General features: G+C 40.1%; 1 protein-coding gene across 1 annotated transcript in view; it reads left to right on the top strand.

The window, feature by feature from the left end:
• Positions 1 to 388: 388 nt before the first annotated feature.
• LOC143285653 (uncharacterized) overlaps positions 389 to 22,866 on the top strand; it is a 119,616-nt gene continuing 97,138 nt past the window's right edge. Inside the window, exon 1 of the mRNA XM_076593049.1 lies at positions 389 to 1,650. Coding sequence (XP_076449164.1) covers positions 1,335 to 1,650 — 316 coding nt within the window. The 5' untranslated portion in view covers positions 389 to 1,334. The remainder of the gene's footprint in view (positions 1,651 to 22,866) is intronic.

Here is a 22,866-nt window from a genome sequence, read left to right on the forward strand (position 1 = left end):
GAATGGCGGCGCTTCCTCTTGTTGACTTCTCAGCTCCGCTCCTCTGCGCAGACGGCTTGGCAACAAACAAACTGTGGAGAGCTCTCCGCCCCCCTCCCCCTCACACCGCACACAGCGACACACCCCCTTCCTCCTCCTGTCCCCTTCGTCAACCTCTCCGCGCGGGGCGGAACGGTTGGGTGGTGGGGATGTGGTGGGGGAAGGCCCAGCGTCCAATCAAAGCCCGCCGCAGCGCCGCGGTGTCGGCCCCGCCCCCTTGGCCGTGTCCCCCCCACCACCACCACCGCGAGGGGCGTGGCCAGGCTGTCAGCGGTAGCCAATGAGGTGGAGGCTTGCAAAAGAGCGTGTGAGGGCGTTGATGGTGTCGGCGCGGGTAGGAGCAGGGGCGATAGGCATCATGTCTTCTCACGTTGATCTGCTAGTTTTCACTCCATCCAGCCGCTGGCCTGCCATTTCTGTCACCTCGGCCTGCCGTTGGAGGGCTCGGGAGTGCCTCGGCCAGGAACCCCGCGGCGTTGACAACAGCTTTGACAGGCCGACTGCCCGGAGAGACAGGCACACTGCGGCCTTCGTCTCTTCCCTCTTCTTCACCTCCCTGGCTGCTACAACTGCTGCAACAGTGTGTGTGGGAGTGTGTGTGTGTGGAGGTGTGGTGCTTTCCCCGTTTCCAGTGCCATCCATCCATCCTTGCACACAATGAATAAGTAAAGGCGTCAAGTTGACTCCGGTGCAGCCAGAAGCAGCATCAGTATCATCATCATCATCATCAGTGTTTAGGGGGGGTGCCTTGTTGTCATTTACTTACTGACCGACTCCTGTACTCGCTTCTTCTGTTATTGTTGTTGTTGTTGATGCTGCTGCCTGTGTTACAGTCCTGGGATTTGTTTGGTGATTGGATTTTACTTATTGGATTTATTTTGTCGGCTTTCTTTTTCTTTCTTTCTTTCTTTCTTTTTTTCCCCCGTGCGTCGTCTGTCTTCAAAGAAAGACTGCTTGGACAAGATTATAAAGGTGTGCTCTGTCAGCCAGGATTGATTTCAGAGTTGTACTGCAACGGTCAATTTTGAAAAGGTACATTTACACACAAGGCTGTGAAGACAATTGCCAAGTGTAAGGATTACACACGTCAGGTGGTGTGCATGTGTGTATGTGGTGGGTGGTGCGAAATTTGTTACTGATTTTTACTTTGATACCGACACTTTTGTTTCGTTTTTTATTTTTATTTTTATTTTATTGATAATAAATAAATAACTAGATAAAAAGCAACTGTGGCTCAGCCAGACCAGCATGGCTCAGTGAGCACGGCACTGGAGGCCGCAGTGAGCAGCATCGAGATGGCGGCGTTGAGTCCGGACAGACCTGCCCCCGGAGCACTGCTAGACCCGGGGGTGGTGAGGGGGGAGGCACTCAGTCCTGTCAAATCGGCGTCGTCGTCATCGTCATCGTCGTCGTCGTCATCACAGTTGTCGTCTAAGGCCACGGCGTTCTCCATCGCCGCCATCATGGGGCAGCAACAACAACAACAACAACAACAACATCAAGAACGACGACAACAACATCAACAACAGCAACAACGGCGGGAGGAGGGGAGGGGAGGGAGGGGGGCCTCTGCCTCCTCCTCCACCACCTCCTCGGACAGTGGGGATGAGGGTGAGTGTCCGTGCTTTGTGCCACAGTCTTTCACTTCTTCCATTCCTTCTTCTTCTTCTCCTTCTCCTTCTTGCTCTTCTTCTTGTTCTTGTTGTTCTTCTTGTTCTTGTTCGTCTTCTTCTTGTTCTTCTTCGTCTTGTTGTTCTTGTTCTTGTTGTTCTTCTTCTAACACTTCTTCTTCTTCTTCGTCTTCTTCTTTCTCTTCTTCCTCCTCCTCCTCTTCTCCTTCTTCTCCTCCTCCTTCTTTTTCTTCTTCTTCCTCCTCCCCCTCCTCCTCCCCCTCTTCTTCTTCCTCCTCCTCCTCTTCTTCTCAGTCTTCTTCTTCTTCTTCTTTCTTCCTTTCTTTGTTAGAACCTTGTCTAGTGTGTTCACTTTTCTCTGCTCACTGATGATTTTTTATATGTGTGTGTATGCTTTCCTCTGTAACTCTATTTTCACATCTCCGCTTAATGGGAAGGAGACAAAAAGGAGACAACAGGTTCAGAAACGTTATTCATTCATTCATTCATTCATTCATTCGTTCATTCAATCATTCGTTCGTTCGTTCGTTCGTTCATTCATTTATTAATTCGCTCATTCCTTCACTCATCATTAAGTCGTTTGTTCTGCCATTCAATCATCTGTTCATGTTTTATTCTCGTCAATTTTTTAAACTGTTTTTAAGTCGGTAACGAACCGAGTGCATTTCTTTCACATCATGAAAAGATGCCACGGTTAACATGTAAAGGTGATCCATAAGAGGCTGAGAGAGAGAGAGGGAGGGAGGGAGAGAGAGAGAGAGAGGGAACTCGTGGCCTATAATCTTAATTCTCGGATAAAAAACGTTTTGAAAGAGAGAGAGAGAGAGAGAGAGAGAGAGAGAGAGAGAGAGAGAATTAAGATTTTATTTTATGTCTGGCTACATGATAACTGTAAATAATATTATGATAATCGGCAGAGAGAGAGAGAGAGAGAGAGAGAGAGAGAGAGAGAGAGGAGGGGAGGGAAAGGTACTGAATGAATGAACGAGAACATACAGAAGTAACAGAGGAGAAAAAACAACAACAAAAAACAAACAAAAAACCCATCCCCCGAAAACCCCCCCCCACAAAACCCCAACAGAATACAAAGGGGGCAGGGGAAGAAGAGGAATGCAGTAGGACAGGGATGCTGGGGAACAGGGGTGTCGTCAGTGTCTATGTGTGTGTGTGTGTGTCTCTGTCTCTGACCTTTATTTCCATAGCAGACTCCATCATCACACTGAGACATTGCCTTTCTCTCCCTCCACACCACCCCTCCCCACTCCCCCCCTCCACACTCCTACGGCACCCATGGGTTGTATACCCCGCTGGTGGGGTGGTGGGGTCGTGGGGGTGGGGGGTTGGGTGTGTGTGTGTGTGTGTGTGGGGGGGGGGGTGACACTGTCTTCCTTAGGTCTCGATACATACACACACACACACACACACACACACACACACACTCACACACACACACACACAGAGTGATATACAGACACACACACAGAATGGTACACACACACACACACACAGACACACATACACTTATTCCCCCTTTGTCTCTCTCTCTTTGTCAGTATATCTATAGTTTGTGTGTGTGCGTGTGTGTGTGTGTGTGTGTGTGTGTGTGTGTGTGTGTGTGTGAGAGAGAGAGAGAGAGAGAGAGAGAGAGAGAGAATATACGTACACATCTCAATTTTACAAGAAACAAGACAAAATATATTTATTTCAGGAAACACATTGGGCGTAGAATTCACATGAAAATGTTACAGATTTCAGAGAACGACATTACAGCAGAATTATGAAGCGCATCCACGTAACACACACCCCACGGGTGCGCGCTGATAGTGAATAGTAAAGAGAATGTCATCACTCATACTACACTCACAATAACTGAACAGCTCTATCTACAACCAGCATCAAAATGTGACACAAGTGCCCTCTACGGTCTGCTTCATACCACCGTGAAAGCCATACCATGAAGAAAGAAATTATGCTCTTCTTTCACGTCTTCTTAAATCATCGCCATCATCATCATTATTATTATTATTATTATTATATTGTTGTTGTTGTTTTGTTATTGTTAATGTTACAATTCATATTAATATTATTATCATCATCATTATCATTCTTCTTGTTCGTCTTCGTCTTCATATTATTATCATTATTATTATTATAATTATTATATCTTTTAAATTGTTATTATCATTATAGTATTTATTGTGTTGTTGTTGTTGTTGTTTTCTTCTTCTTTTTATTGTTGTTGCTGCTGCTGTTATCATTGTTATGCCTGTTGTCATAATTATGATTTATGATTATGATTTGTTTCTTCTTAATGTTGTTGTTGCTGTTGTTGTTATTGCTGTTATGCCTATATCATCATTATTATCATTACCATTATTATTACCATCATCAGCATCATTATTGTTGTTGTTGTTGTTGTTATTATTATCTTTTAATAGTAGCCCAATGCATAATCATTCCGTATAAAAAAAATTAGATTTAATATATATATATATATATAACACTAAAGAATTGCTCAATAATAATAATAATGATAAAAGTAAGAAGAAGAATGATCATGACAGTGACGTACCTTCCCCATTTCCGTTACCAAAATTAACATGTACTAAAAAAAAAGTGATAATTTCAATAATAATAAGAATGATAATAGTATTCATATAGCGCTGAATCTTGTGCAGAGACAATCAAAGCGCTTTCACACCAGTCATTCACACGCATGCATAACTCTAAAACTGGAGAAACTGAAGACAAGGAAGAGGCAGGGGAGGGAGGCTATCTTGTGAAGAGGTGGGTTTTAACTCACTCCGTACGGCCAGTCCTCTCTTCTCCTCTACACAGACCCCTCGGATGTCCAGTGGGTGTCTGAATGACCCAACCTTTAGCTTCCGTCGTCAGAATTGTGGTATTCTTTGTCAACATTCACCTCTTCAGTGTAAGAGCCTTCCGCATGTAATATTTTGATGGTGGTAATTGGGGAGAAACGCTGTTAACGTCGTCTCTTTCGCCGTTCGTATGGAGAGAGTTAAGGCCATACTTGATAGAGCTGAGTTCGGAGACCTGACGAAGCGAAAGAGGAAGTTAATTCCAAATGCAAGGTCCAGAGACAGAGAAAGAACGGCGGCCAACAGTGGAGCGATGCAATTTTTCCATGCTGCACTATTTGACGTCAGCGGAAAGTGAAGAGGCCTGTAGATGTGCAGGCAGGCGTTCAGCGCGGTATCAGCTGTGTATTGGCGGCACTAGCCCACAGACCTCCCGAAGGAAACCCGGGAGGTGATATCCACGGTACATAGCGTCCACCAGAAACGGAAGTGTGAGATAACACTTTACCATGCAACTGGCGCAACACATACTCAAACGCTTGCTCGGCCGCACACGCACGCACACACACACACACACAACAAAACACAACACAACACAACACACACACACACACACACAAAACCCACCCCAAAACCTCACGTATTATTTACAAAGAGAACGTCTGTTGGCAATGATGTGTGTGTGTGTGTGTGTGTTCAGTCCACAAGAACAATGTAAATGTTGGGGGAGAGAATAACCTACACTTTGCTTTACATTCGCATATGTTCATTTAAAGATTTGTCGGGAGCGCTGGTTGAATAGTTAGAGAGGTGGGGTCTCACCCGAATTTCCTGAGTTCGATTCCCCGGTTCCGCGCACCTGATGGGTGAAGGGCGGAGATCGTTCCCATCTCCCAGGTCAGTATATGTGCAGACCTGCTGGCGGCTCAATCTCCACTGTGTGTATACGCAAGCAAAAGATCAAATACGCACGTTAAAGATCCTGATGCTGCAATTAATCCATGTCAGTGGTTCGGTGGGTTGTGGAGACACGAAAATGCCCAGTATGCTTCAACCACGACAGAGTCATCGGCAAGTTCGTGATGGTCATGAAACGGAAAAAAAAGAAAAAAGAAGAAGAAGCAGGAAAAAGGAATTTCCAATAGCCTCTTCCGACCATCAGGGCAGTTATTTCATATATATTTATCCACAATGTCTAGCTCTCGGCAACAGGAAGATAGGGAAGATCCAAACTTCTCCTTCCGCCGTGTAACCTTCCCCAAACTGGGCGGGGTGTGGAACATCGGAGTACAGTGCCTTTCCCAGGGACACAGCATCATGCCCAACCGGGGCCTCGAACCCTGATCCCTGGTGAACACTGGGTCAGGGATCCGAAACGCCTGACCCACACTGCCTCGGCCCCTCGACATAGGATATGTTTATGAGGTTAGAATCTGACTGGGCGTTAAAGTTACAAGGAGGAATATGTTCAGATATATATATATATATATATATATATATATATAGAGAGAGAGAGAGAGAGAGAGAGAGAGAGAGAGATAGATAGATAGATAGATAGATAGATAGATAGATAGAGAGGGAGAGAGAGAGAGAGAGAGAGAGATTTTCGTTACATTCATAAAGACATATTGATATCTATTTATAAGATTTTAGTATACCATGCTTTGATTTGTTTCTGGACATATTTGATTTTGGAACTACACCTTTACATATACATACATACATGCATATAATATATATATATATATATATATATATGTCTGTATGTATATATGTATATGTATATGCATATATGATATGACGTGTCTCGGTGTTGATTGTCCGCACTTGCGTGTCCACACTTAACAAAACAATGATATGAACATTCATAGTAAAATAATTGACGTACGCCTATAGTGAACAATTCATCGTATCATTATTTAATTATTTATTTCTTACAACTATCTGTTAGTTTTCGGCTTAAGGGTTGGTTTGAATATCTAAATAACTGTATGACAAAAATTAGTAAATTAAAAATCAAAGACATGCTTCTGATTGCGCTCTTTGATAATACGTATAACCGCTTCAATAATATGTGCACATGGTGGACCATTTAGATAATATTATATGCAGGATGATTAAAAAAAAAAAATTCATGTTCATAAATATCAAACAAACAACAATAACAAGAAAAATCAACAACAACAAAAACAAACAAAAAACCCAGCTATAAACACATTACGATACATATATAACCATTATTTTTTGATTAAAAAAATTATTAAAAACAGTAAGATGTGATGTACATCAGGTCCATTTTTTTTGTTTCTTGTAAGGTTTAAAAACTTAAATTAGTAGGTGGTCATCTTCTTTTCTTCCACATTTATTTATTTAATTTTTTTCACACAGACAAACATGGATCTGTAACTTGAACTGATAGATAATTGATAAAAGCATGTTATTATCTATCACGCAGAAATGCACACCTGGCTGCTTTCCATTAATCTTATATATATATATATATATTATTTATTTATTCATTCATTATTTATTTATTTATCTATTCGTTTATTCATTTATCTATTGTTATGTATTTATTATTATTATTATTGATTTTATTATTACTGTTATTATTGTTGTTATATTATTATTATTATTACATCTTTATTTTGTCTCATATTTTTTGGGAGGGGTGGGGTAGGTGTGTGACGATGAACTGAATTCCCGTTGTAAGCGTGCATTTTGTGCGCGTAAAGGAACCCATGGCGACATGTGATTGCCCCTGCCAGGTTTTGAAAATACAGCCTCTGCTCCCCGAACTTTTTTTTCTTTTTCTTTTTTCTAGCGACGCATCTTTCTTGGGCAAACAGCCGACAGAATACAGTACACAGCACACTGGAATACTGTTTAGTTTCGTCGGCAGACTCTTGTTATCATTATTCGTCCACAAATAGTTTTTGCAGATTATTGTGGTCTATTATATATATATATATATATATATATATATAGATAGATAGATATATATATAGATCTCTCTCTCTCTCTCTCTCTCTATATATATATATATATATATATATATATATATATATATATATATATATATATATATATATATATACACACATACATACACATACGAGAATAAATAGATAATTTTTTAATGTATGAATAGTACATAGATGAATAAATAAAACGTATCAATAAATTAATTAATGAATAAATTGGGGAAAAAAAACCGTGTGTGTGTGTGTGTGTGTGTGTGTGTGTGTGTGTGTGTGTGTGTGTGTGTGTGTGTGTGTGTGAATAATGCACTTGCGAGCAACACGACAGAGGAAGAGAGAATGTGAGATTAAAAAAAAAAAAAATCCACTTTTTTATATTTCGTTTTTGTTCATTGAATTACCTGCTGCTTGTCTGCACTGTTTGTTGCTGTGTGTGTGTGTGTGTGTGTGTGTGTGTGTGTGTGTGGTGTGTGTGTGTGTGTGTGTGTGTGGGGGGGGGGGGGGGGGGGGGGGGGGGGGTAGAGTGGTGATTGAAAAAAAAAAATCAGTTTTCGAGATGATGATGATGATGATGACGATGATGATGATGATGATGATGATTGTAATACAACAACAGCAATAATAATAATAATAATAATATTATTATTATTATTATTAATACTGATACTACTACTACTAATGATAATGCTACTACTACTACTACTACTACTACTACTGCTGCTGCTGCTGTTGCTGCTACTACTGATAATAATAATAAGAAGAAGAAGAAGAAGAAGAAGAAGGATGATGATGATGATGATGATAATAATAATAACAATGATGATGATGATGATAATAATAACAATGATGATGATGATGATAATAATAGTGATGATGTTGATGATGATGATGATAATGATAATAATAATAATAATGATGATGATGATGATAATAATAATAATGATAGACAACACAGTGACAATACTTATGTGTTACACATTGTTGGCGTTGATGGTGATAAAGGATGACGTTGTAAACAGACATGACTACACGCTAACCCCCACAATACAGGGAACACACAAAACAAAGGTTTATCGCAGTGACTACAGACATGACTACACGCTAACCCCCACAATACAGGGAACACACAAAACAAAGGTTTATCGCAGTGACTACAGACATGACTACACGCTAACCCCCACAATACAGGGAACACACAAAACAAAGGTTTATCGCAGTGACTACAGACATGACTACACGCTAACCCCCACAATACAGGGAACACACAGAACAAAGGTTTATCGCACTGACTACAGACATGACTACACGCTAACCCCCACAATACAGGGAACACACAAAACAAAGGTTTATCGCACTGACTACAGACATGACTACACGCTAACCCCCACAATACAGGGAACACACAGAACAAAGGTTTATCGCAGTGACTACAGACATGACTACACGCTAACCCCCACAATACAGGGAACACAGAAAACAAAGGTTTATCGCAGTGACTACAGACATGACTACACGCTAACCCCCACAATACAGGGAACACACAACAAAGGTTTATCGCACTGACTACAGACATGACTACACGCTAACCCCCACAATACAGGGAACATAGAAAACAAAGGTTTATCGCACTGACTACAGACATGACTACACGCTAACCCCCATAATACAGGGAACATAGAAAACAAAGGTTTATCGCACTGACTACAGACATGACTACACGCTAACCCCCACAATACACTGAACACACAAAACAAAGGTTTATCGCACTGACTACAGACATGACTACACGCTAACCCCCACAATACAGGGAACACACAAAACAAAGGTTTATCGCAGTGACTACAGACATGACTACACGCTAACCCCCACAATACACTGAACACACAAAACAAAGGTTTATCGCACTGACTACAGACATGACTACACGCTAACCCCCACAATACACTGAACACACAAAACAAAGGTTTATCGCACTGACTACAGACATGACTACACGCTAACCCCCACAATACAGGGAACACACAAAACAAAGGTTTATCGCAGTGACTACAGACATGACTACACGCTAACCCCCACAATACAGGGAACACAGAAAACAAAGGTTTATCGCAGTGACTACAGACATGACTACACGCTAACCCCCACAATACAGGGAACACACAAAACAAAGGTTTATCGCAGTGACTACAGACATGACTACACACTAACCCCCACAATACAGGGAACACACGGTAACCCCCACAATACAGGGAACACAGAAAACAAAGGTTTATCGCAGAGACTACAGACATGACTACACGGTAACCCCCACAATACACTGAACACACAAAACAAAGGTTTATCGCAGTGACTACAGACATGACTACACGCTAACCCCCACAATACAGGGAACACACAAAACAAAGGTTTATCGCACTGACTACAGACATGACTACACGCTAACCCCCACAATACAGGGAACACACAAAACAAAGGTTTATCGCACTGACTATAATGATAATCTTGTGTCATGCAACTCCTATAGCTCTGTATCAACGCTGTTCGCTTATACTGTTGGAAAAAGGGAATCCTTTTTGACGGCTCATGGGTGCGTGCGCGCGCGCCCGTGTGTGTGTATGCGCGTGCGTGGGTGTTTGCGTGCGTGCGTGCGTGTGTGTGTGTGTGTGTGAAAGTGAGTGTGCGTGCGCGCAGGTGAGAAGATTATGGGGGAGGGTAAGAGAAAGAGGGCGAAAAAAAGACAAATCTGATCATTTACAACAACAACAACAACAACACACACACACACACACACACACACACACACACACACACACACACACACAAAACCCCAACAAAAACAAAAACACAACCAAAAAGCACATTTATCGCAATTATCACGGTTCTTTGGAGAATCAGACCCTGCTTCTGCGCGGATTTGTGTTACAAATTGAACTGGCTGAACATTTATAAAGATTCAGAAAGAACACACACACACACACACACGTACACACACACACACACACACGTACACACACAACACACACACACACAGTCTTAAAAATAAGCAAGCAAACAAACCAACACCTATCTGTGTTGTCATTCCTGTTAAGGTCAGACCGGGCATGAATGGATAACCCGAATTAAGATTAAAAAAAAAGAAAAGAAAAAAAAAGAAGCAGTGAAAATGAAGATAACGTCTCTCCCTCACCTCCACCACCCTTACCCACACGCACACTCCAGCTCACACACACACACACACACACACACACACACACACACACGGCGAAAACCACACTTTATACACAGATAACCCTCAAAACCCTTATTGAGAAAAGATAAACGTCCCTCTCTCCCCCACTTTACAACCACCCCTCAAGCCCTTTCAACCCCCCCTCCCCTCACACACACACACACACACACACACACACACACACACACACAGCTGCCTGACTGGCACTGTTTTGCCAATAGCACGTGCAACACACACACACACACACACTGTCTGCCTGTCACACTTCAGTTAGGTTTACTTTGCTGCTGCTGCTGCTGCTGTGTAGTGGGTCTGATAGGGATGATGATGATGATGATGATGATGGTCTGTCTGTCTGTCTGTCTGTGAGCAGAGTGGCATCGCCCTCACCCCTTACCACCTCCCCTCCCCCACCTCCCCTCACTACCCCCCCCCCCCCCCCGCCCCCTTTTTCCCCCTTCCCTGTTTTGCTGAGGGGGTGCAGTTGGCTCTTCACTCAGCCTGAACGTTTGTGTCTGTGTGGATGTTGATAACTGAACCTCCTCTTTTTGGCACTTTTTTTTTTTGGAGGGGAGGGGAGTGGGGGTGGGGGATGGCGTGTGTGTGTGTGTGTGTGTGTGTGTGTGTGTGTGTGTGTGTAAGTGTGTGTGTGTGTGTGTATAAGTGCGTGTGTGTATGTGTATGTGTGCCGTGTGTGCCGTGTGTGTGTGTGTGTGTGTGTGTGTGTGTGTGTGTGTGTATTTGTGTGGTTGTGTGTGTGTGTGTGTGTGTGTGTGTGTGTGTGTGTGTGTGTGTAAGTGCGTGTGTTTGTATGTGTGTGTGTGTTGTTGTTTTTTTGTACGTGCGTGTGTGTATGTATGTGTGCATGTGTTTTTTTTTTGTTTTGGTGTGTGTGCGCGCGTGTGTGTGTGTGTGCGTGTGTGTGTGTGTGTGTGTGTGTGTGTTTGTGTGTGTGTGTGTGTGTGTGCGTGTGTGTGTTTGTGTGTTTGTATGTGTGTGTGTGTGTGTGTGTGTGTGTGTAAGTGCGTGTGTTTGTATGTGTGTGTGTGTTGTTGTTTTTTTTGTACGTGCGTGTGTGTATGTATGTGTGCATGTGTGTTTTTTTGTTTTGGTGTGTGTGCGCGCGTGTGTGTGTGTGTGCGTGTGTGTGTGTGTGTGTGTGTGTTTGTGTGTGTGTGTGTGTGTGTGCGTGTGTGTGTTTGTGTGTTTGTATGTGTGTGTGTGTGTGTGTGTGTGTGTGTGTGTGTGTGTGTGTGTGTGTAAGTGCGTGTGTTTGTATGTGTGTGTGTGTTGTTGTTTTTTTTGTACGTGCGTGTGTGTATGTATGTGTGCATGTGTTTTTTTTTGTTTTGGTGTGTGTGCGTGTGTGTGTGTGTGTGTGTGTGCGTGCGTGTGTGTGTGTGTGTGTATGTGTGTGTGTGTGTGTGTGTGTATGTGTGTGTGTAAGTGCGTGTGTTTGTATGTGTGTGTCCGTGTGTGTGTGTTTGTACGTGCGTGTGTGTATGTATGTGTGTATGTGTGTGTGTGTGTGTGTGTGTGTGTGTGTGTGTGTAGTGCTGTGTACATCATTGTATTCCATAAATGCTTTTAAAGGTCCCATAGCCCCTGATAATATCGTAGCAGTGAATTCATATCCACTACCTGGCTAGAGTGACGAAATTCGGGGTAAAGTACCTTCCTCAAAGACACACCGCCATGCCGAAACAAGGCCTCCAATCCTGATAACTACTGGCGCACATTAGATCAGAAATCCAACGCTTGGTCTTCTTCTTCTTCTTCTTCGTTCGTGGGCTGCAACTCCCACGTTCACTCGTATGCATACGAGTGGGCTTTTACGTGTATGACCGTTTTTACCCCGCCATGTAGGCAGCCATACTCCGTTTTCGGGGGTGTGCATGCTGGGTATGTTCTTGTTTCCATAACCCACCGAACACTGACATGGATTACAGGATCTTTAACGTCCGTATTTGATCTTCTGCTTGCGTATACACACGAAGGGGGTTCATGCACTAGCAGGTCTGCACATATGTTTACCTGGGAGATCGTAAAAATCTCCACCCTTCACCCACCAGGCGCCGTCACCGTGATTCGAACCCGGGACCCTCAGATTGACAGTCCAACGCTTTAACCACTCGGCTATTCCGCCCGTCAACGCTTGGTCGATTGTGGCGCGCTGTGTCCTTAGAACCACGTACAGATCACCGGAGTGGAGTGATGGCCTGGAGGTAACGCGTCCGCCAAGGAAGCGAGAGAATCTGAGCGCGCTGGTTCGAATCATGGCTCAGCCACCGATATTTTCTCCCTCTCCACTAGACCTTGAGTGGTGGTCTGGACGCTAGTAATTCGGATGAGAGGATAAACTGAGGTCCCGTGTGCAGCATGTACTTAGCGCAGGTAAAAGAACCCATATCAAAACGGTTGTTCCTGGCAAAATTCTGTAGAAAAATCCACTTCGATAGGAAAAACAAATAAAACTGCACGCAGGAAAAAATACCAAAAAAATGGGTGGCGCTCTCAATGTAGCGACGCACTCTCCCTGGGGAGAGCAGCCCGAATTTCACACAGAAATCTGTTGTGATAAAAAGAGAAATACAGATACATACAAATAAACGATACATTTCATAAAACGATACATTTCATACAATCATCATTATTATTATCATTATTATTGTTATTATCATTATTATTATCATTATTATTGTTATTATCATTGTCATTATTTTCTTATCTTTATTTTTTAATTATCATTGGGCTATCCCTGTGACTGTTTGTATACAATGCCTGTTCGTTATAGTTTCTTAAAAAAAGTAATTATAGTTGTAGTGCATTCATTCATTCATTCATTCTTTCTTTCTTTCTTTCTTACTTACTTCTTAATAGTTGTTGTTGCTGCCGTCTGTGAAACTGACATACTGATAATTAACAACTGTTTTACTGATCGATCGATTGATTTATTGATTGACTGATTGGTTTGTTTATTCATTCGTTCCTTCACTTATTCCTGTCTAATTTCATTTGACCATGGATTTGTAGTGGCCCTGTTCTCTACAGGGTTCACTTTTTCAAAGTTCGGCTTAGATAGGGGCAGGTCCAACTAATTTTTGACTCACTTGTGTAAACAAAGTGAGTCTATGTTTTAACCCGGTGTTCGGTTGTCTGTGTGTGTGTGTGTGTGTGTGTGTGTGTGTGTGTCCGTGTGTCAGTACAACAAACAGTTAATCTGACAATAAATGGTTTCAGTCAGTCAGTGTCCATGGTAAACTTTAACACTGACATTTTCTCTGCAAATACTTTGTCAGTTGACACCAAATTTGGCATAAAAAAAGGAAAAATTCAGTTCTTTCCAGTCATCTTGTTTAAAACAATATTGCACCTCTGGGATGGGCACAAACAAGAAAAAGAAGAAGCCATACTGTTATATTTAAACTGCATTTACTGTTATATTTATATTTTTTGTATTCTCTAAACTTGGCACTTTGACCTCTTATTCTGACACAACAACAAGAGGAGTCATTATTATCATTTTTTGTTCAAACAGGAACTTGTTTTGCTAAGCATGGAATTTTTATTTATTTTGCAAACGTTTTGGTGCAGATAGTAAAAAAAGGGAAATTACTCTGTAATTAATGGTAGGGGACTTAATTTATTACAAGTGAGTCTTGAAGGCCTTGCCTCTCTTGTTTTAATTTGTAACCATCAATTATCAGCACTGCTCTTTTTTTTTTTTTTTTTTAACTGTTTTAACAAAAAAAAAAAAAAAAAAAAAAAGAACCAGATGCTATTCGTCCACACACACACACACACACACACACACACACACACACACACACACACACACACACACACACACACAGAAATAACATTGAATAGCAATTGGCACAATATCTGACACCAGTCTTGCTGGCAAATTGATCTCAAGGGCAGATAACCGTTGCGTGATCAGCGTCACTAACAGAGCACAGTGGCGACGAACCGTGGCAGCGCTGTTTCCTTTACGAATGCATGTATAGTATACACCGACTGTGTGTGTATGTATAACTATTACAATATTAACAAAGAAATATCCCCACCCTTGTAATTTGTGTGCGACTGTAGCTTGCATTGTCTACAGATGTTTCACATTACACAGGCATGCTTTCTTTTCTCTCTCTCTCTCTTATGTTTTTTCCGCCTAACCTCGTCTAATATCACTTATCGTCAAAAGACGTTTAAAATAAAGAACAAAGGAACACTGTCATGCGAAAAATAGGCTTCATACGCACGCACGCAAGCACACACACACACACACACACACACACACACACACACACACACACACACACACACACACACACATTCGCGCGCGCGCTTATCCTGTGCGATATTTCAAGGATTTACAAATTTTTTTTTTTTTTTTTTTAATATGAATTTGATAGGATGCAGTTTGTGTTAACATTATCATCATTATTATTTTAAAGTTTGGTCATTATCTTAGCTGTAAGGTCTGTAACGGGAATGAATTATGCCAATAGGATTTTTTTTTCCATATAATCAGTCCTCAGTCTGACATTTTCAAAAATCACTTTAGGAAATTATTTCAAAAAATTAATTTCATCTACAAGAAAATAATGTTAAATAGCACACACACACACACACACACACACACACACACACACACACACAGAATCTATAAGCCAATTCTCTAATATGCAATTGACCGGAATAATAACTGATCTCTTTTTTTATATATTAGATGACGCCTTATCAGCCACTTAGTACTCATATGTCTGTTTATTAATATATGTTTATTAATATCAGCGAGTTAGTACTCATATGTCTGGGTTTTCTTAATATATATATTAATATAGGCTACAATGCGTGTGCAAAAATGTGTTTCATGTCTTTCCAACCAGTTATGGCATTACAAAACGTCAAGATTCATTCCATGTTTAAGAAATGTTCATTCTCCGAAAATATTGTTTGTTTCAGTTTAACGTAATTAGTTTTATTCATACATTGCATAGTTATCTGCGTGTATCTTTATACAATTTGAAAATCTTGCTGTAGAAGGAAAATGATTATTTGTTTTATTTTATTTTATTTTATTTTTAGAAAAGATAAAAAAAAAAAGGACAAATTTAATTTTCTGTTTCATTAAGCTTCCTTTTCGTAAACTGAACCAATCGAGTTTGTTCGTTTAATTGGCTTTTCTTAAGAAACAGATTCTTATGCGTGTCTTTAATTGTACATAATTTGAGGGCACACACACACACACACACACACACACACACACACACACACACACACACACTTGTACGTTCACATAAAATCGGACTGTGTTTTATGCATATTCATTTTTATTATATATTTCTTGTTGTTGTTGTTGTTGTTGTTGTTGTTGTTCTTCTTCTTCTTCTTCTTCTTCTTCTTCTTCTCGTCATCATCATCATCATCATCATCATCATCATCAGCTTATTTACTTATTTATTTATTTGTTTATTCATTTCTATTATTTATTCTTTTTTTTTCTTTCCGTTATTTGTGCTGTTCTTGACATTGATGTAAACGACTTTAGAGGGTATATTATTATTATTGTCATTATTGTTATTATTATCATCATCATTATTATCATTAAAATTATTTTAGTTAGTTTTGTTTGTAAGAAGAATGTTCTCACTGACGCCACTTTTACCCACAATAATAGAATGCACATGCATATGAGATTATGTCATCCCGTTTTCAGAGGGTGTGTCCTTCACAAGAGAATGGGAGTCGGTAATATATGAATCTGTTGTCGACAACAGATGTTACATGGAAGAGAATATGATAATTATCATTAGCAATACCAATAGAAACAAGGTGCACGGCTGCTGGTCAGGCATCTGCTTAGCGTGGCGCAGCGTATATGGATTTGTCCGAACGCAGTGACGCCTCTTTGAGTAACTGAACTACGGCGATATACAGTATAGGACGTCTAATTATGTCAAATGGATTCTTTGACAGAACTGAAGAAAAAGATTGTCTCGCTTACAAGAAGATGTCATTGTGTACGTTGTAAACACTGGAAAAAAAAAAATGCTTTGCGTATGTTTGCTTCAGAAAGTTGACATCATGATATGTTAATCATCAAAACGGTATAATCAGACAATGATGGTTGCCTTGTGTTAACAGTGGAAGGACTGGATTGCTTCGCATCAGTATTAAAGCAGACAAGACTTGTCAACTGACACATGGAAACGTTAAGAAGATAGAATTTCTCACGATCAGTTGGAGAAATACTTAACATTCTGTGCAGTAAAAAAAAAACAACAACAACAAAAAAACAAACAAACCAAGACCGTCCAGTTGAAAAGACATGACTGCTTTATCTTGTTAAGAAAAAACCAAAAACAAAACCAAAACAACAACGAAACAAACAAACAAACAACAACATAAGATTGTCGCATGTTGATATTACATAAAAAGAAGAAGAAAAAGTCATTAAATATCCCTTGGCAACGCAAAAAAAAAACCAAACAAACAAAACACAACAACAACAACAACACAACAGCCTCGAATAATAGTATACTAATTATTATCAGTACTGTGAATATAACTTGTCATATTGGAATCGCAATGGAAGATACTTCAATAATGAAACGATAACATTTTGATAACACTGGAAATCATGGATGTAAGCTGTAAACAAACTTATTTATTTGTTTGTTGGTTTGTTTGTTTTTCCCGTCGTGATAGATTTGATTTATCGATGAACCAGTGGGGTGTGGGGTGTTGGGGGGGGGGGGGGGGGAGGGGCTGTAAACGAGAATGAAATAATTCATCGCCTGGTGGGATGCAGGGAACTCTTACACTGATTAAAAACAAACAAACAAAACAAAAAAACCAAACCAAACAAAACAAACAAACAAAAAAAACAACAACCGAAACTTGTTCCCAAATTTTGTGCCTTAGAAAATTCCTCTTTTCGATCGGGTTTGTCCTGCCGCTTTCCTTGTTAATTGTTTTATTATTATTTTTATTTTTTTTATTTTTTACTTCTCTCCATGTTTTGCCTTTTCGGTAAGTTCCTTTCGGTGTGTGTGTGTGTGTGTGTGTGTGTGTGTGTGTGTGTGTGTGTGTGGCTTTCTTGTTGTTGTTGTTGTAAACCTAGAAACTCACACAGTTTGGTTTTTCTGTCTCTGCATGGACTCGGTTAGACCAGCTGTATGGTTCTGTTGTTGAAGTGATATATATATATATATATATATATATAATTACTGTTTATAATAATTGTAGGGTTAAGTTCAGGATTTTAATGACAAACATTCATTTCACATAATTGTGTGTCGTCTGTTGGTCTGTACACAACAAGAACAAGAACAAAAAATGCAAAATCAATTCTTTAAATAAATGAAAATGTTGATTCCAGCAGAGCAATCAAACAAGAGATTACAGGCAAAACAGATCGTACATTCAAGCACTCAAGCAGAAAACAACAACAACAATAACAACAAAACCATTGATGATTATATACCATGTCGGACAATACCAGCATTCACGCGAGGTGGTGAAAAATTGAAAAATAAGAAAGAAAAACAACAGAAGCGTATGATAATTGTACAGCCAGTTCCACTGTACAGGCAGGCAGACAGTGATGCTATTGATCCAGTTCAGGGGGCTGTCAGCTCCACACACACACACACACACTGGCTGAAGGGCTGAACGGGTGCTAGGGCGATGTCCTCTTGTCGGATTTTTCTTTTTCTTTTTTTTTCTCTCTTTTTTTTTCTCTTTTGGCTGACCGATGATGAAGAAGCCTTGAGCATCGAAAGTGAAGTGTTGGCACCGCTTATGATAGGGTTGTCCACATAGCAGAGAATTAGAATGAATAAATGAATAAATAGATATTAGATATTATGCTCTCTATCTCCCTCTCCCTGAATATCCTTTTCGCTTCGTTTGTGTGTGTGCTGTTTGTGCTAGATGAAGAAATATCTAGGATAGATTGGAAGAATAGGCTATGCCTAAAATCTTAATCCTTGAATGAAAATGTTTCGAGTTCTGAGTTCTCTCTCTCTCTCTCTCTCTCTCTCTTATATATATATATATATATATGTGTGTGTGTGTGTGTGTGTGTGGACGGATAGATAGATAGTTAGACAGATGGAATAAACGAAAAATCACAAAACTTGCCATTCATCCCAATAGTTTTCTTTTCTCACCAAATTATCGCCTTACCTGGCTTCCTCAAGGCTGTGACAAAGGATAAAACAACCCATTCCTAGAATTCTTATCATACTTCTTCATTAGCGTTATGTGATTTTTTCTTCATTGTTGCTACAAATCTCTCTCTCTCTCTCTCTCTCTCTCTCAAGCTCTCTGATTACAAAAGCAATGTGCATTGTGTATAGAGTTTTTTGGTTTTATTATTTCAACCGATGTCATTTCTGCTGAGATTAATTCTGCTGCACGTTGTGGACAGTGCACGAAGTAATTCACACGTTTTGAGACAGGTCGGATTGATGATAAGCCACGGTGTTTTGTTTTCGCATGTTCATTCTTCTTCTTTTTTTTTCTCTCTTTTTTTAAGTGCTGTTGTCTGGGCGGGTTTAATTTCGTTAGCTTTCCTAATCCAATTTTGTTTTAAAACCATAACCACATACCCACAGCCGTTCGCACTTCAACAAACATATTTGCTTCGTTGTCAACTCTGTAAACGAAAGTCGATTTTGTTTATTGATTTTAAACACATCAGTTATCGTGGTTTTTTTTTTCTGCCTTTCTTTCTCTGTTGCTTATAGCCCAGACCACCACATAGTCATCAGGGCCATATCAGGGTTGAAGGCTAAGTATCGATCCTGTAGAATATGAAAAACAAACAAAAAAACCCCCCAAAAAACCCCAACCCGGCTACACTCATATTCATGCAGTTAAACCACGTTGTGCCTCGCACGTAAACCATTCCGTCAGTTATACTGACTGGGATTTTTAAATTAAAAAAAAAAAATTCCTTCCTTCTATTTGCCCTTGACCTTGAGCTGTGGGCTGGGTGCTAGTCTTTCGGTTGAGACGGTAAAGCGTGGCCCCGTGTGCAGCAGGCACTGTACATTCTGAACAAGGAAAAAAAAGAAGCAAAAAACAAAACAACATTAACAACAACAACAACAACCCTCAACAACAACAAAACAAAGCAAAACAAAAAACAACAACAGTGCAATGCAATGAAGTGCAATACAATACAATGCAATACAATGCAATGCAATACAATGCAATGCAATGCAATGAAGTGTAATACAATACAATGCGATGCAATGCAATGCAATACAATACAATGCAATACAATGCAATACAATACAATACAATGCAATGCAACACAATACAGTGAAGTGCAATACAATACAATACAATACAATGCAATGCAATGCAGTGCAATACAATGCAATACAAGTCAATGCAATGCAATGCAATGTAATACAATACAATGCAATAGAATAGAATAGAATAGAATAGAATGCAATGCAATACAATACAATACAATACAATACAATACAATGCAATACGAGAATCCTGAAAACGATTAACATATTTAGAAAATATGTGAAGATTAATGAGTCTGAAAATTCTGGACCATCTGTAAAGTGTTCTGTGTATCAAGCAAGTTATCGTGCGGGCTTCAACTGCCTGTCATGCAGTTTTGCATCTTGCTTATTTTGTATGCGTATAAATGAATGAATGGATGAAGCAACATATGAATAAACGAATAGACAGATAAACAGATAGATAAATAAATGAATGAATGAACAAACGAATTGATAAATAAACAAATAGAGATTGAAAACAATTAAAAAGAAAAGGCCTACAGTCATATACAGCTTGGCCAAAACCAAAAAAACAACAACAAAAAAACACCAAAAAACAACCCACCACCACCAACAACAACAAAAAAGAAAAAAAAAAGAAGAAAAAAAAGAAGGAAAGACATAAATTTGTATTTGTATTTCTTTTTATCACAACACATTTCTCTGTGTGAAATTAGGGCTGCTCTCCCCAGGTAGAGCTCGTCGCTACACTACAGCGCCACCCATTTTTTGTGTATTTTTTCCTGCGTGCAGTTTTATTTGTTTTTCCTATCGAAGTGGATTTTTCTACAGAATTTTGCCAGGAACAACCCTTTTGTTGCCGTGGGTTCTTTTACGTGCGCTAAATGCATGCTAGCGCACGGGACCTCCGTTTATCGTCTCATCCGAATGACTAGCGTCCAGACAACCACTGAAGGTCTAGTGGAGGGGGAGAAAATATCGGCGGCTGAACCGTGATTCGAACCAGCGCACTCAGATTCTCTCGCTTCCAAGGCGGACGCGTTACCTCTAGGCCATCACTCCACTTGAAGAAAGAGAAAGTAAAAAAGGTATATATATATATATATATATATATATATATATATATATAAAGGATTGACACTAACACTATCATTATTTGGCTTGTTTTGCTTTTTGGACTTTTGGTGATGGGTATTATCGTCTACAGGTCTACCGATCTATCTATACCCATACAAGTATCAGACACACTACCCAGGTGACACGAATTTTTGTTGAGTCCCAGGCCGTTTTAGATACCTTGGAATTGTTGTAGCAACAGGTATATATATAGACTTCTACTTTCAGTCTTTGATGGTAAAATAGCTGAAAATTAATAAGGAAAATGTTAAATCACATTTCTTCAATGCTAAGATACTTGCCTGTACCACATCTAATTATAGTTATTATTTATTATTTATTTATTTATTTAGTTATTATTTATTATTTATTAATTATTTATTTATTTGTGTAAGCTTATCTATCATTTATTCACCTTTTTTTCTTTTTCCTCAAGGCCTGACTAAGCGCGTTGGGTTACGCTGCTGGTCAGGCATCTGCTTGGCAGATGTGGTGTAGTGTATATGGATTTGTCCGAACGCAGTGACGCCTCCTTGAGCTACTGAAACTGAAACTGAAACTATACCCATAGATAGATATTAAGATAGATATATTAATGAATAAACAGATAAATGAACAAACAAATAAAAAAATTGAATAAATAAATGAATGGATAGATAAATCGGCAAATAAACAGATAGATAGATAAATAAGTCAATCAATCAATCAATAAATAGAGACAAACATTTACATCAGATATATGTTTTATGGGAACCACTGTTTATTTCATTTTAAACTGCTTAAGTGCCCGTGTTGAGCGAAGCCTGAAACAAAACTCATTACCACGAAAAATGACTGGAGTGAGAGTACTTCTGGCACCAACAGAATATATCCCGGATTCCAGACAAGTTCTGAATTCATATCATCTGCAAACGGGATCATCACAAGTGTGAAAGAAACATTAAAACGTGTTATGCTCACATACACACAGGGATTTGCGCGCATGTGTGTGTTCGTTCACGCATGAATATGTGCGCGCGTGTGTGTGTATGTGTGTGTGTGTGTGTGTGTGTGTGTGTGTGTGTGTGACATGTGTATGTGTGTGTGTGTGTGTGTGTGTGTGTGCCCGCGCGCGCTCTCACTAGTGTGTGTGTGTGTGTGTGTGTGTGTGTGTGTGTGTGTGTGTGTGTGTGTGTGTGCCCGCGGGCGCTCTCACTATTGTGTGTGTGTGTGTGTGGCTCCTTCCACGTGGGTAGAGACAGGAAACGTGAGGCGTGGAAGGAAAAGAAATCCAGACACTTACTTACTTACTGTGCTGGGCCACCCACTACTTACATACCCCTCTGTCTGTCTCTCTCTCTCTCTCTCTTTCTTTGCACTACGGGGGCTGTGCCGTGCTGTGCTGTGCTGTGCTGTGCTGTGCTGTGCTGTAATGCTGTGCCGTTGCAGTCACCGACTGCACTTGTGAGGTTCACCTTTCACACCCCGCTGAGTAGGATGACACCACGGGATAGATTATGTGTGGAGTTTACACCACGAACTGGATATACATGTATATATATATATATTTGTGTAAGTCCCTGACTGACACCCACACATGTCGACACACTCAGCACCGGGCAGGATGGGATAGGGCTACATTTCACAAACACGCAGCGTACACCTCTGATCGTCTGTCTATCTGTTTATCCATCTCTCTGTCTGTCTGTCTGTTTGTCTATCTATCTATATATCTATCTATCTACACCTCTCTCTCTCTCTCTATATATATATACATATATATCTGTCTAT

Source organism: Babylonia areolata, chromosome 9 (assembly GCF_041734735.1).
Source record: "Babylonia areolata isolate BAREFJ2019XMU chromosome 9, ASM4173473v1, whole genome shotgun sequence".
In the NCBI taxonomy this organism is placed as follows: domain Eukaryota; kingdom Metazoa; phylum Mollusca; class Gastropoda; order Neogastropoda; family Buccinidae; genus Babylonia; species Babylonia areolata.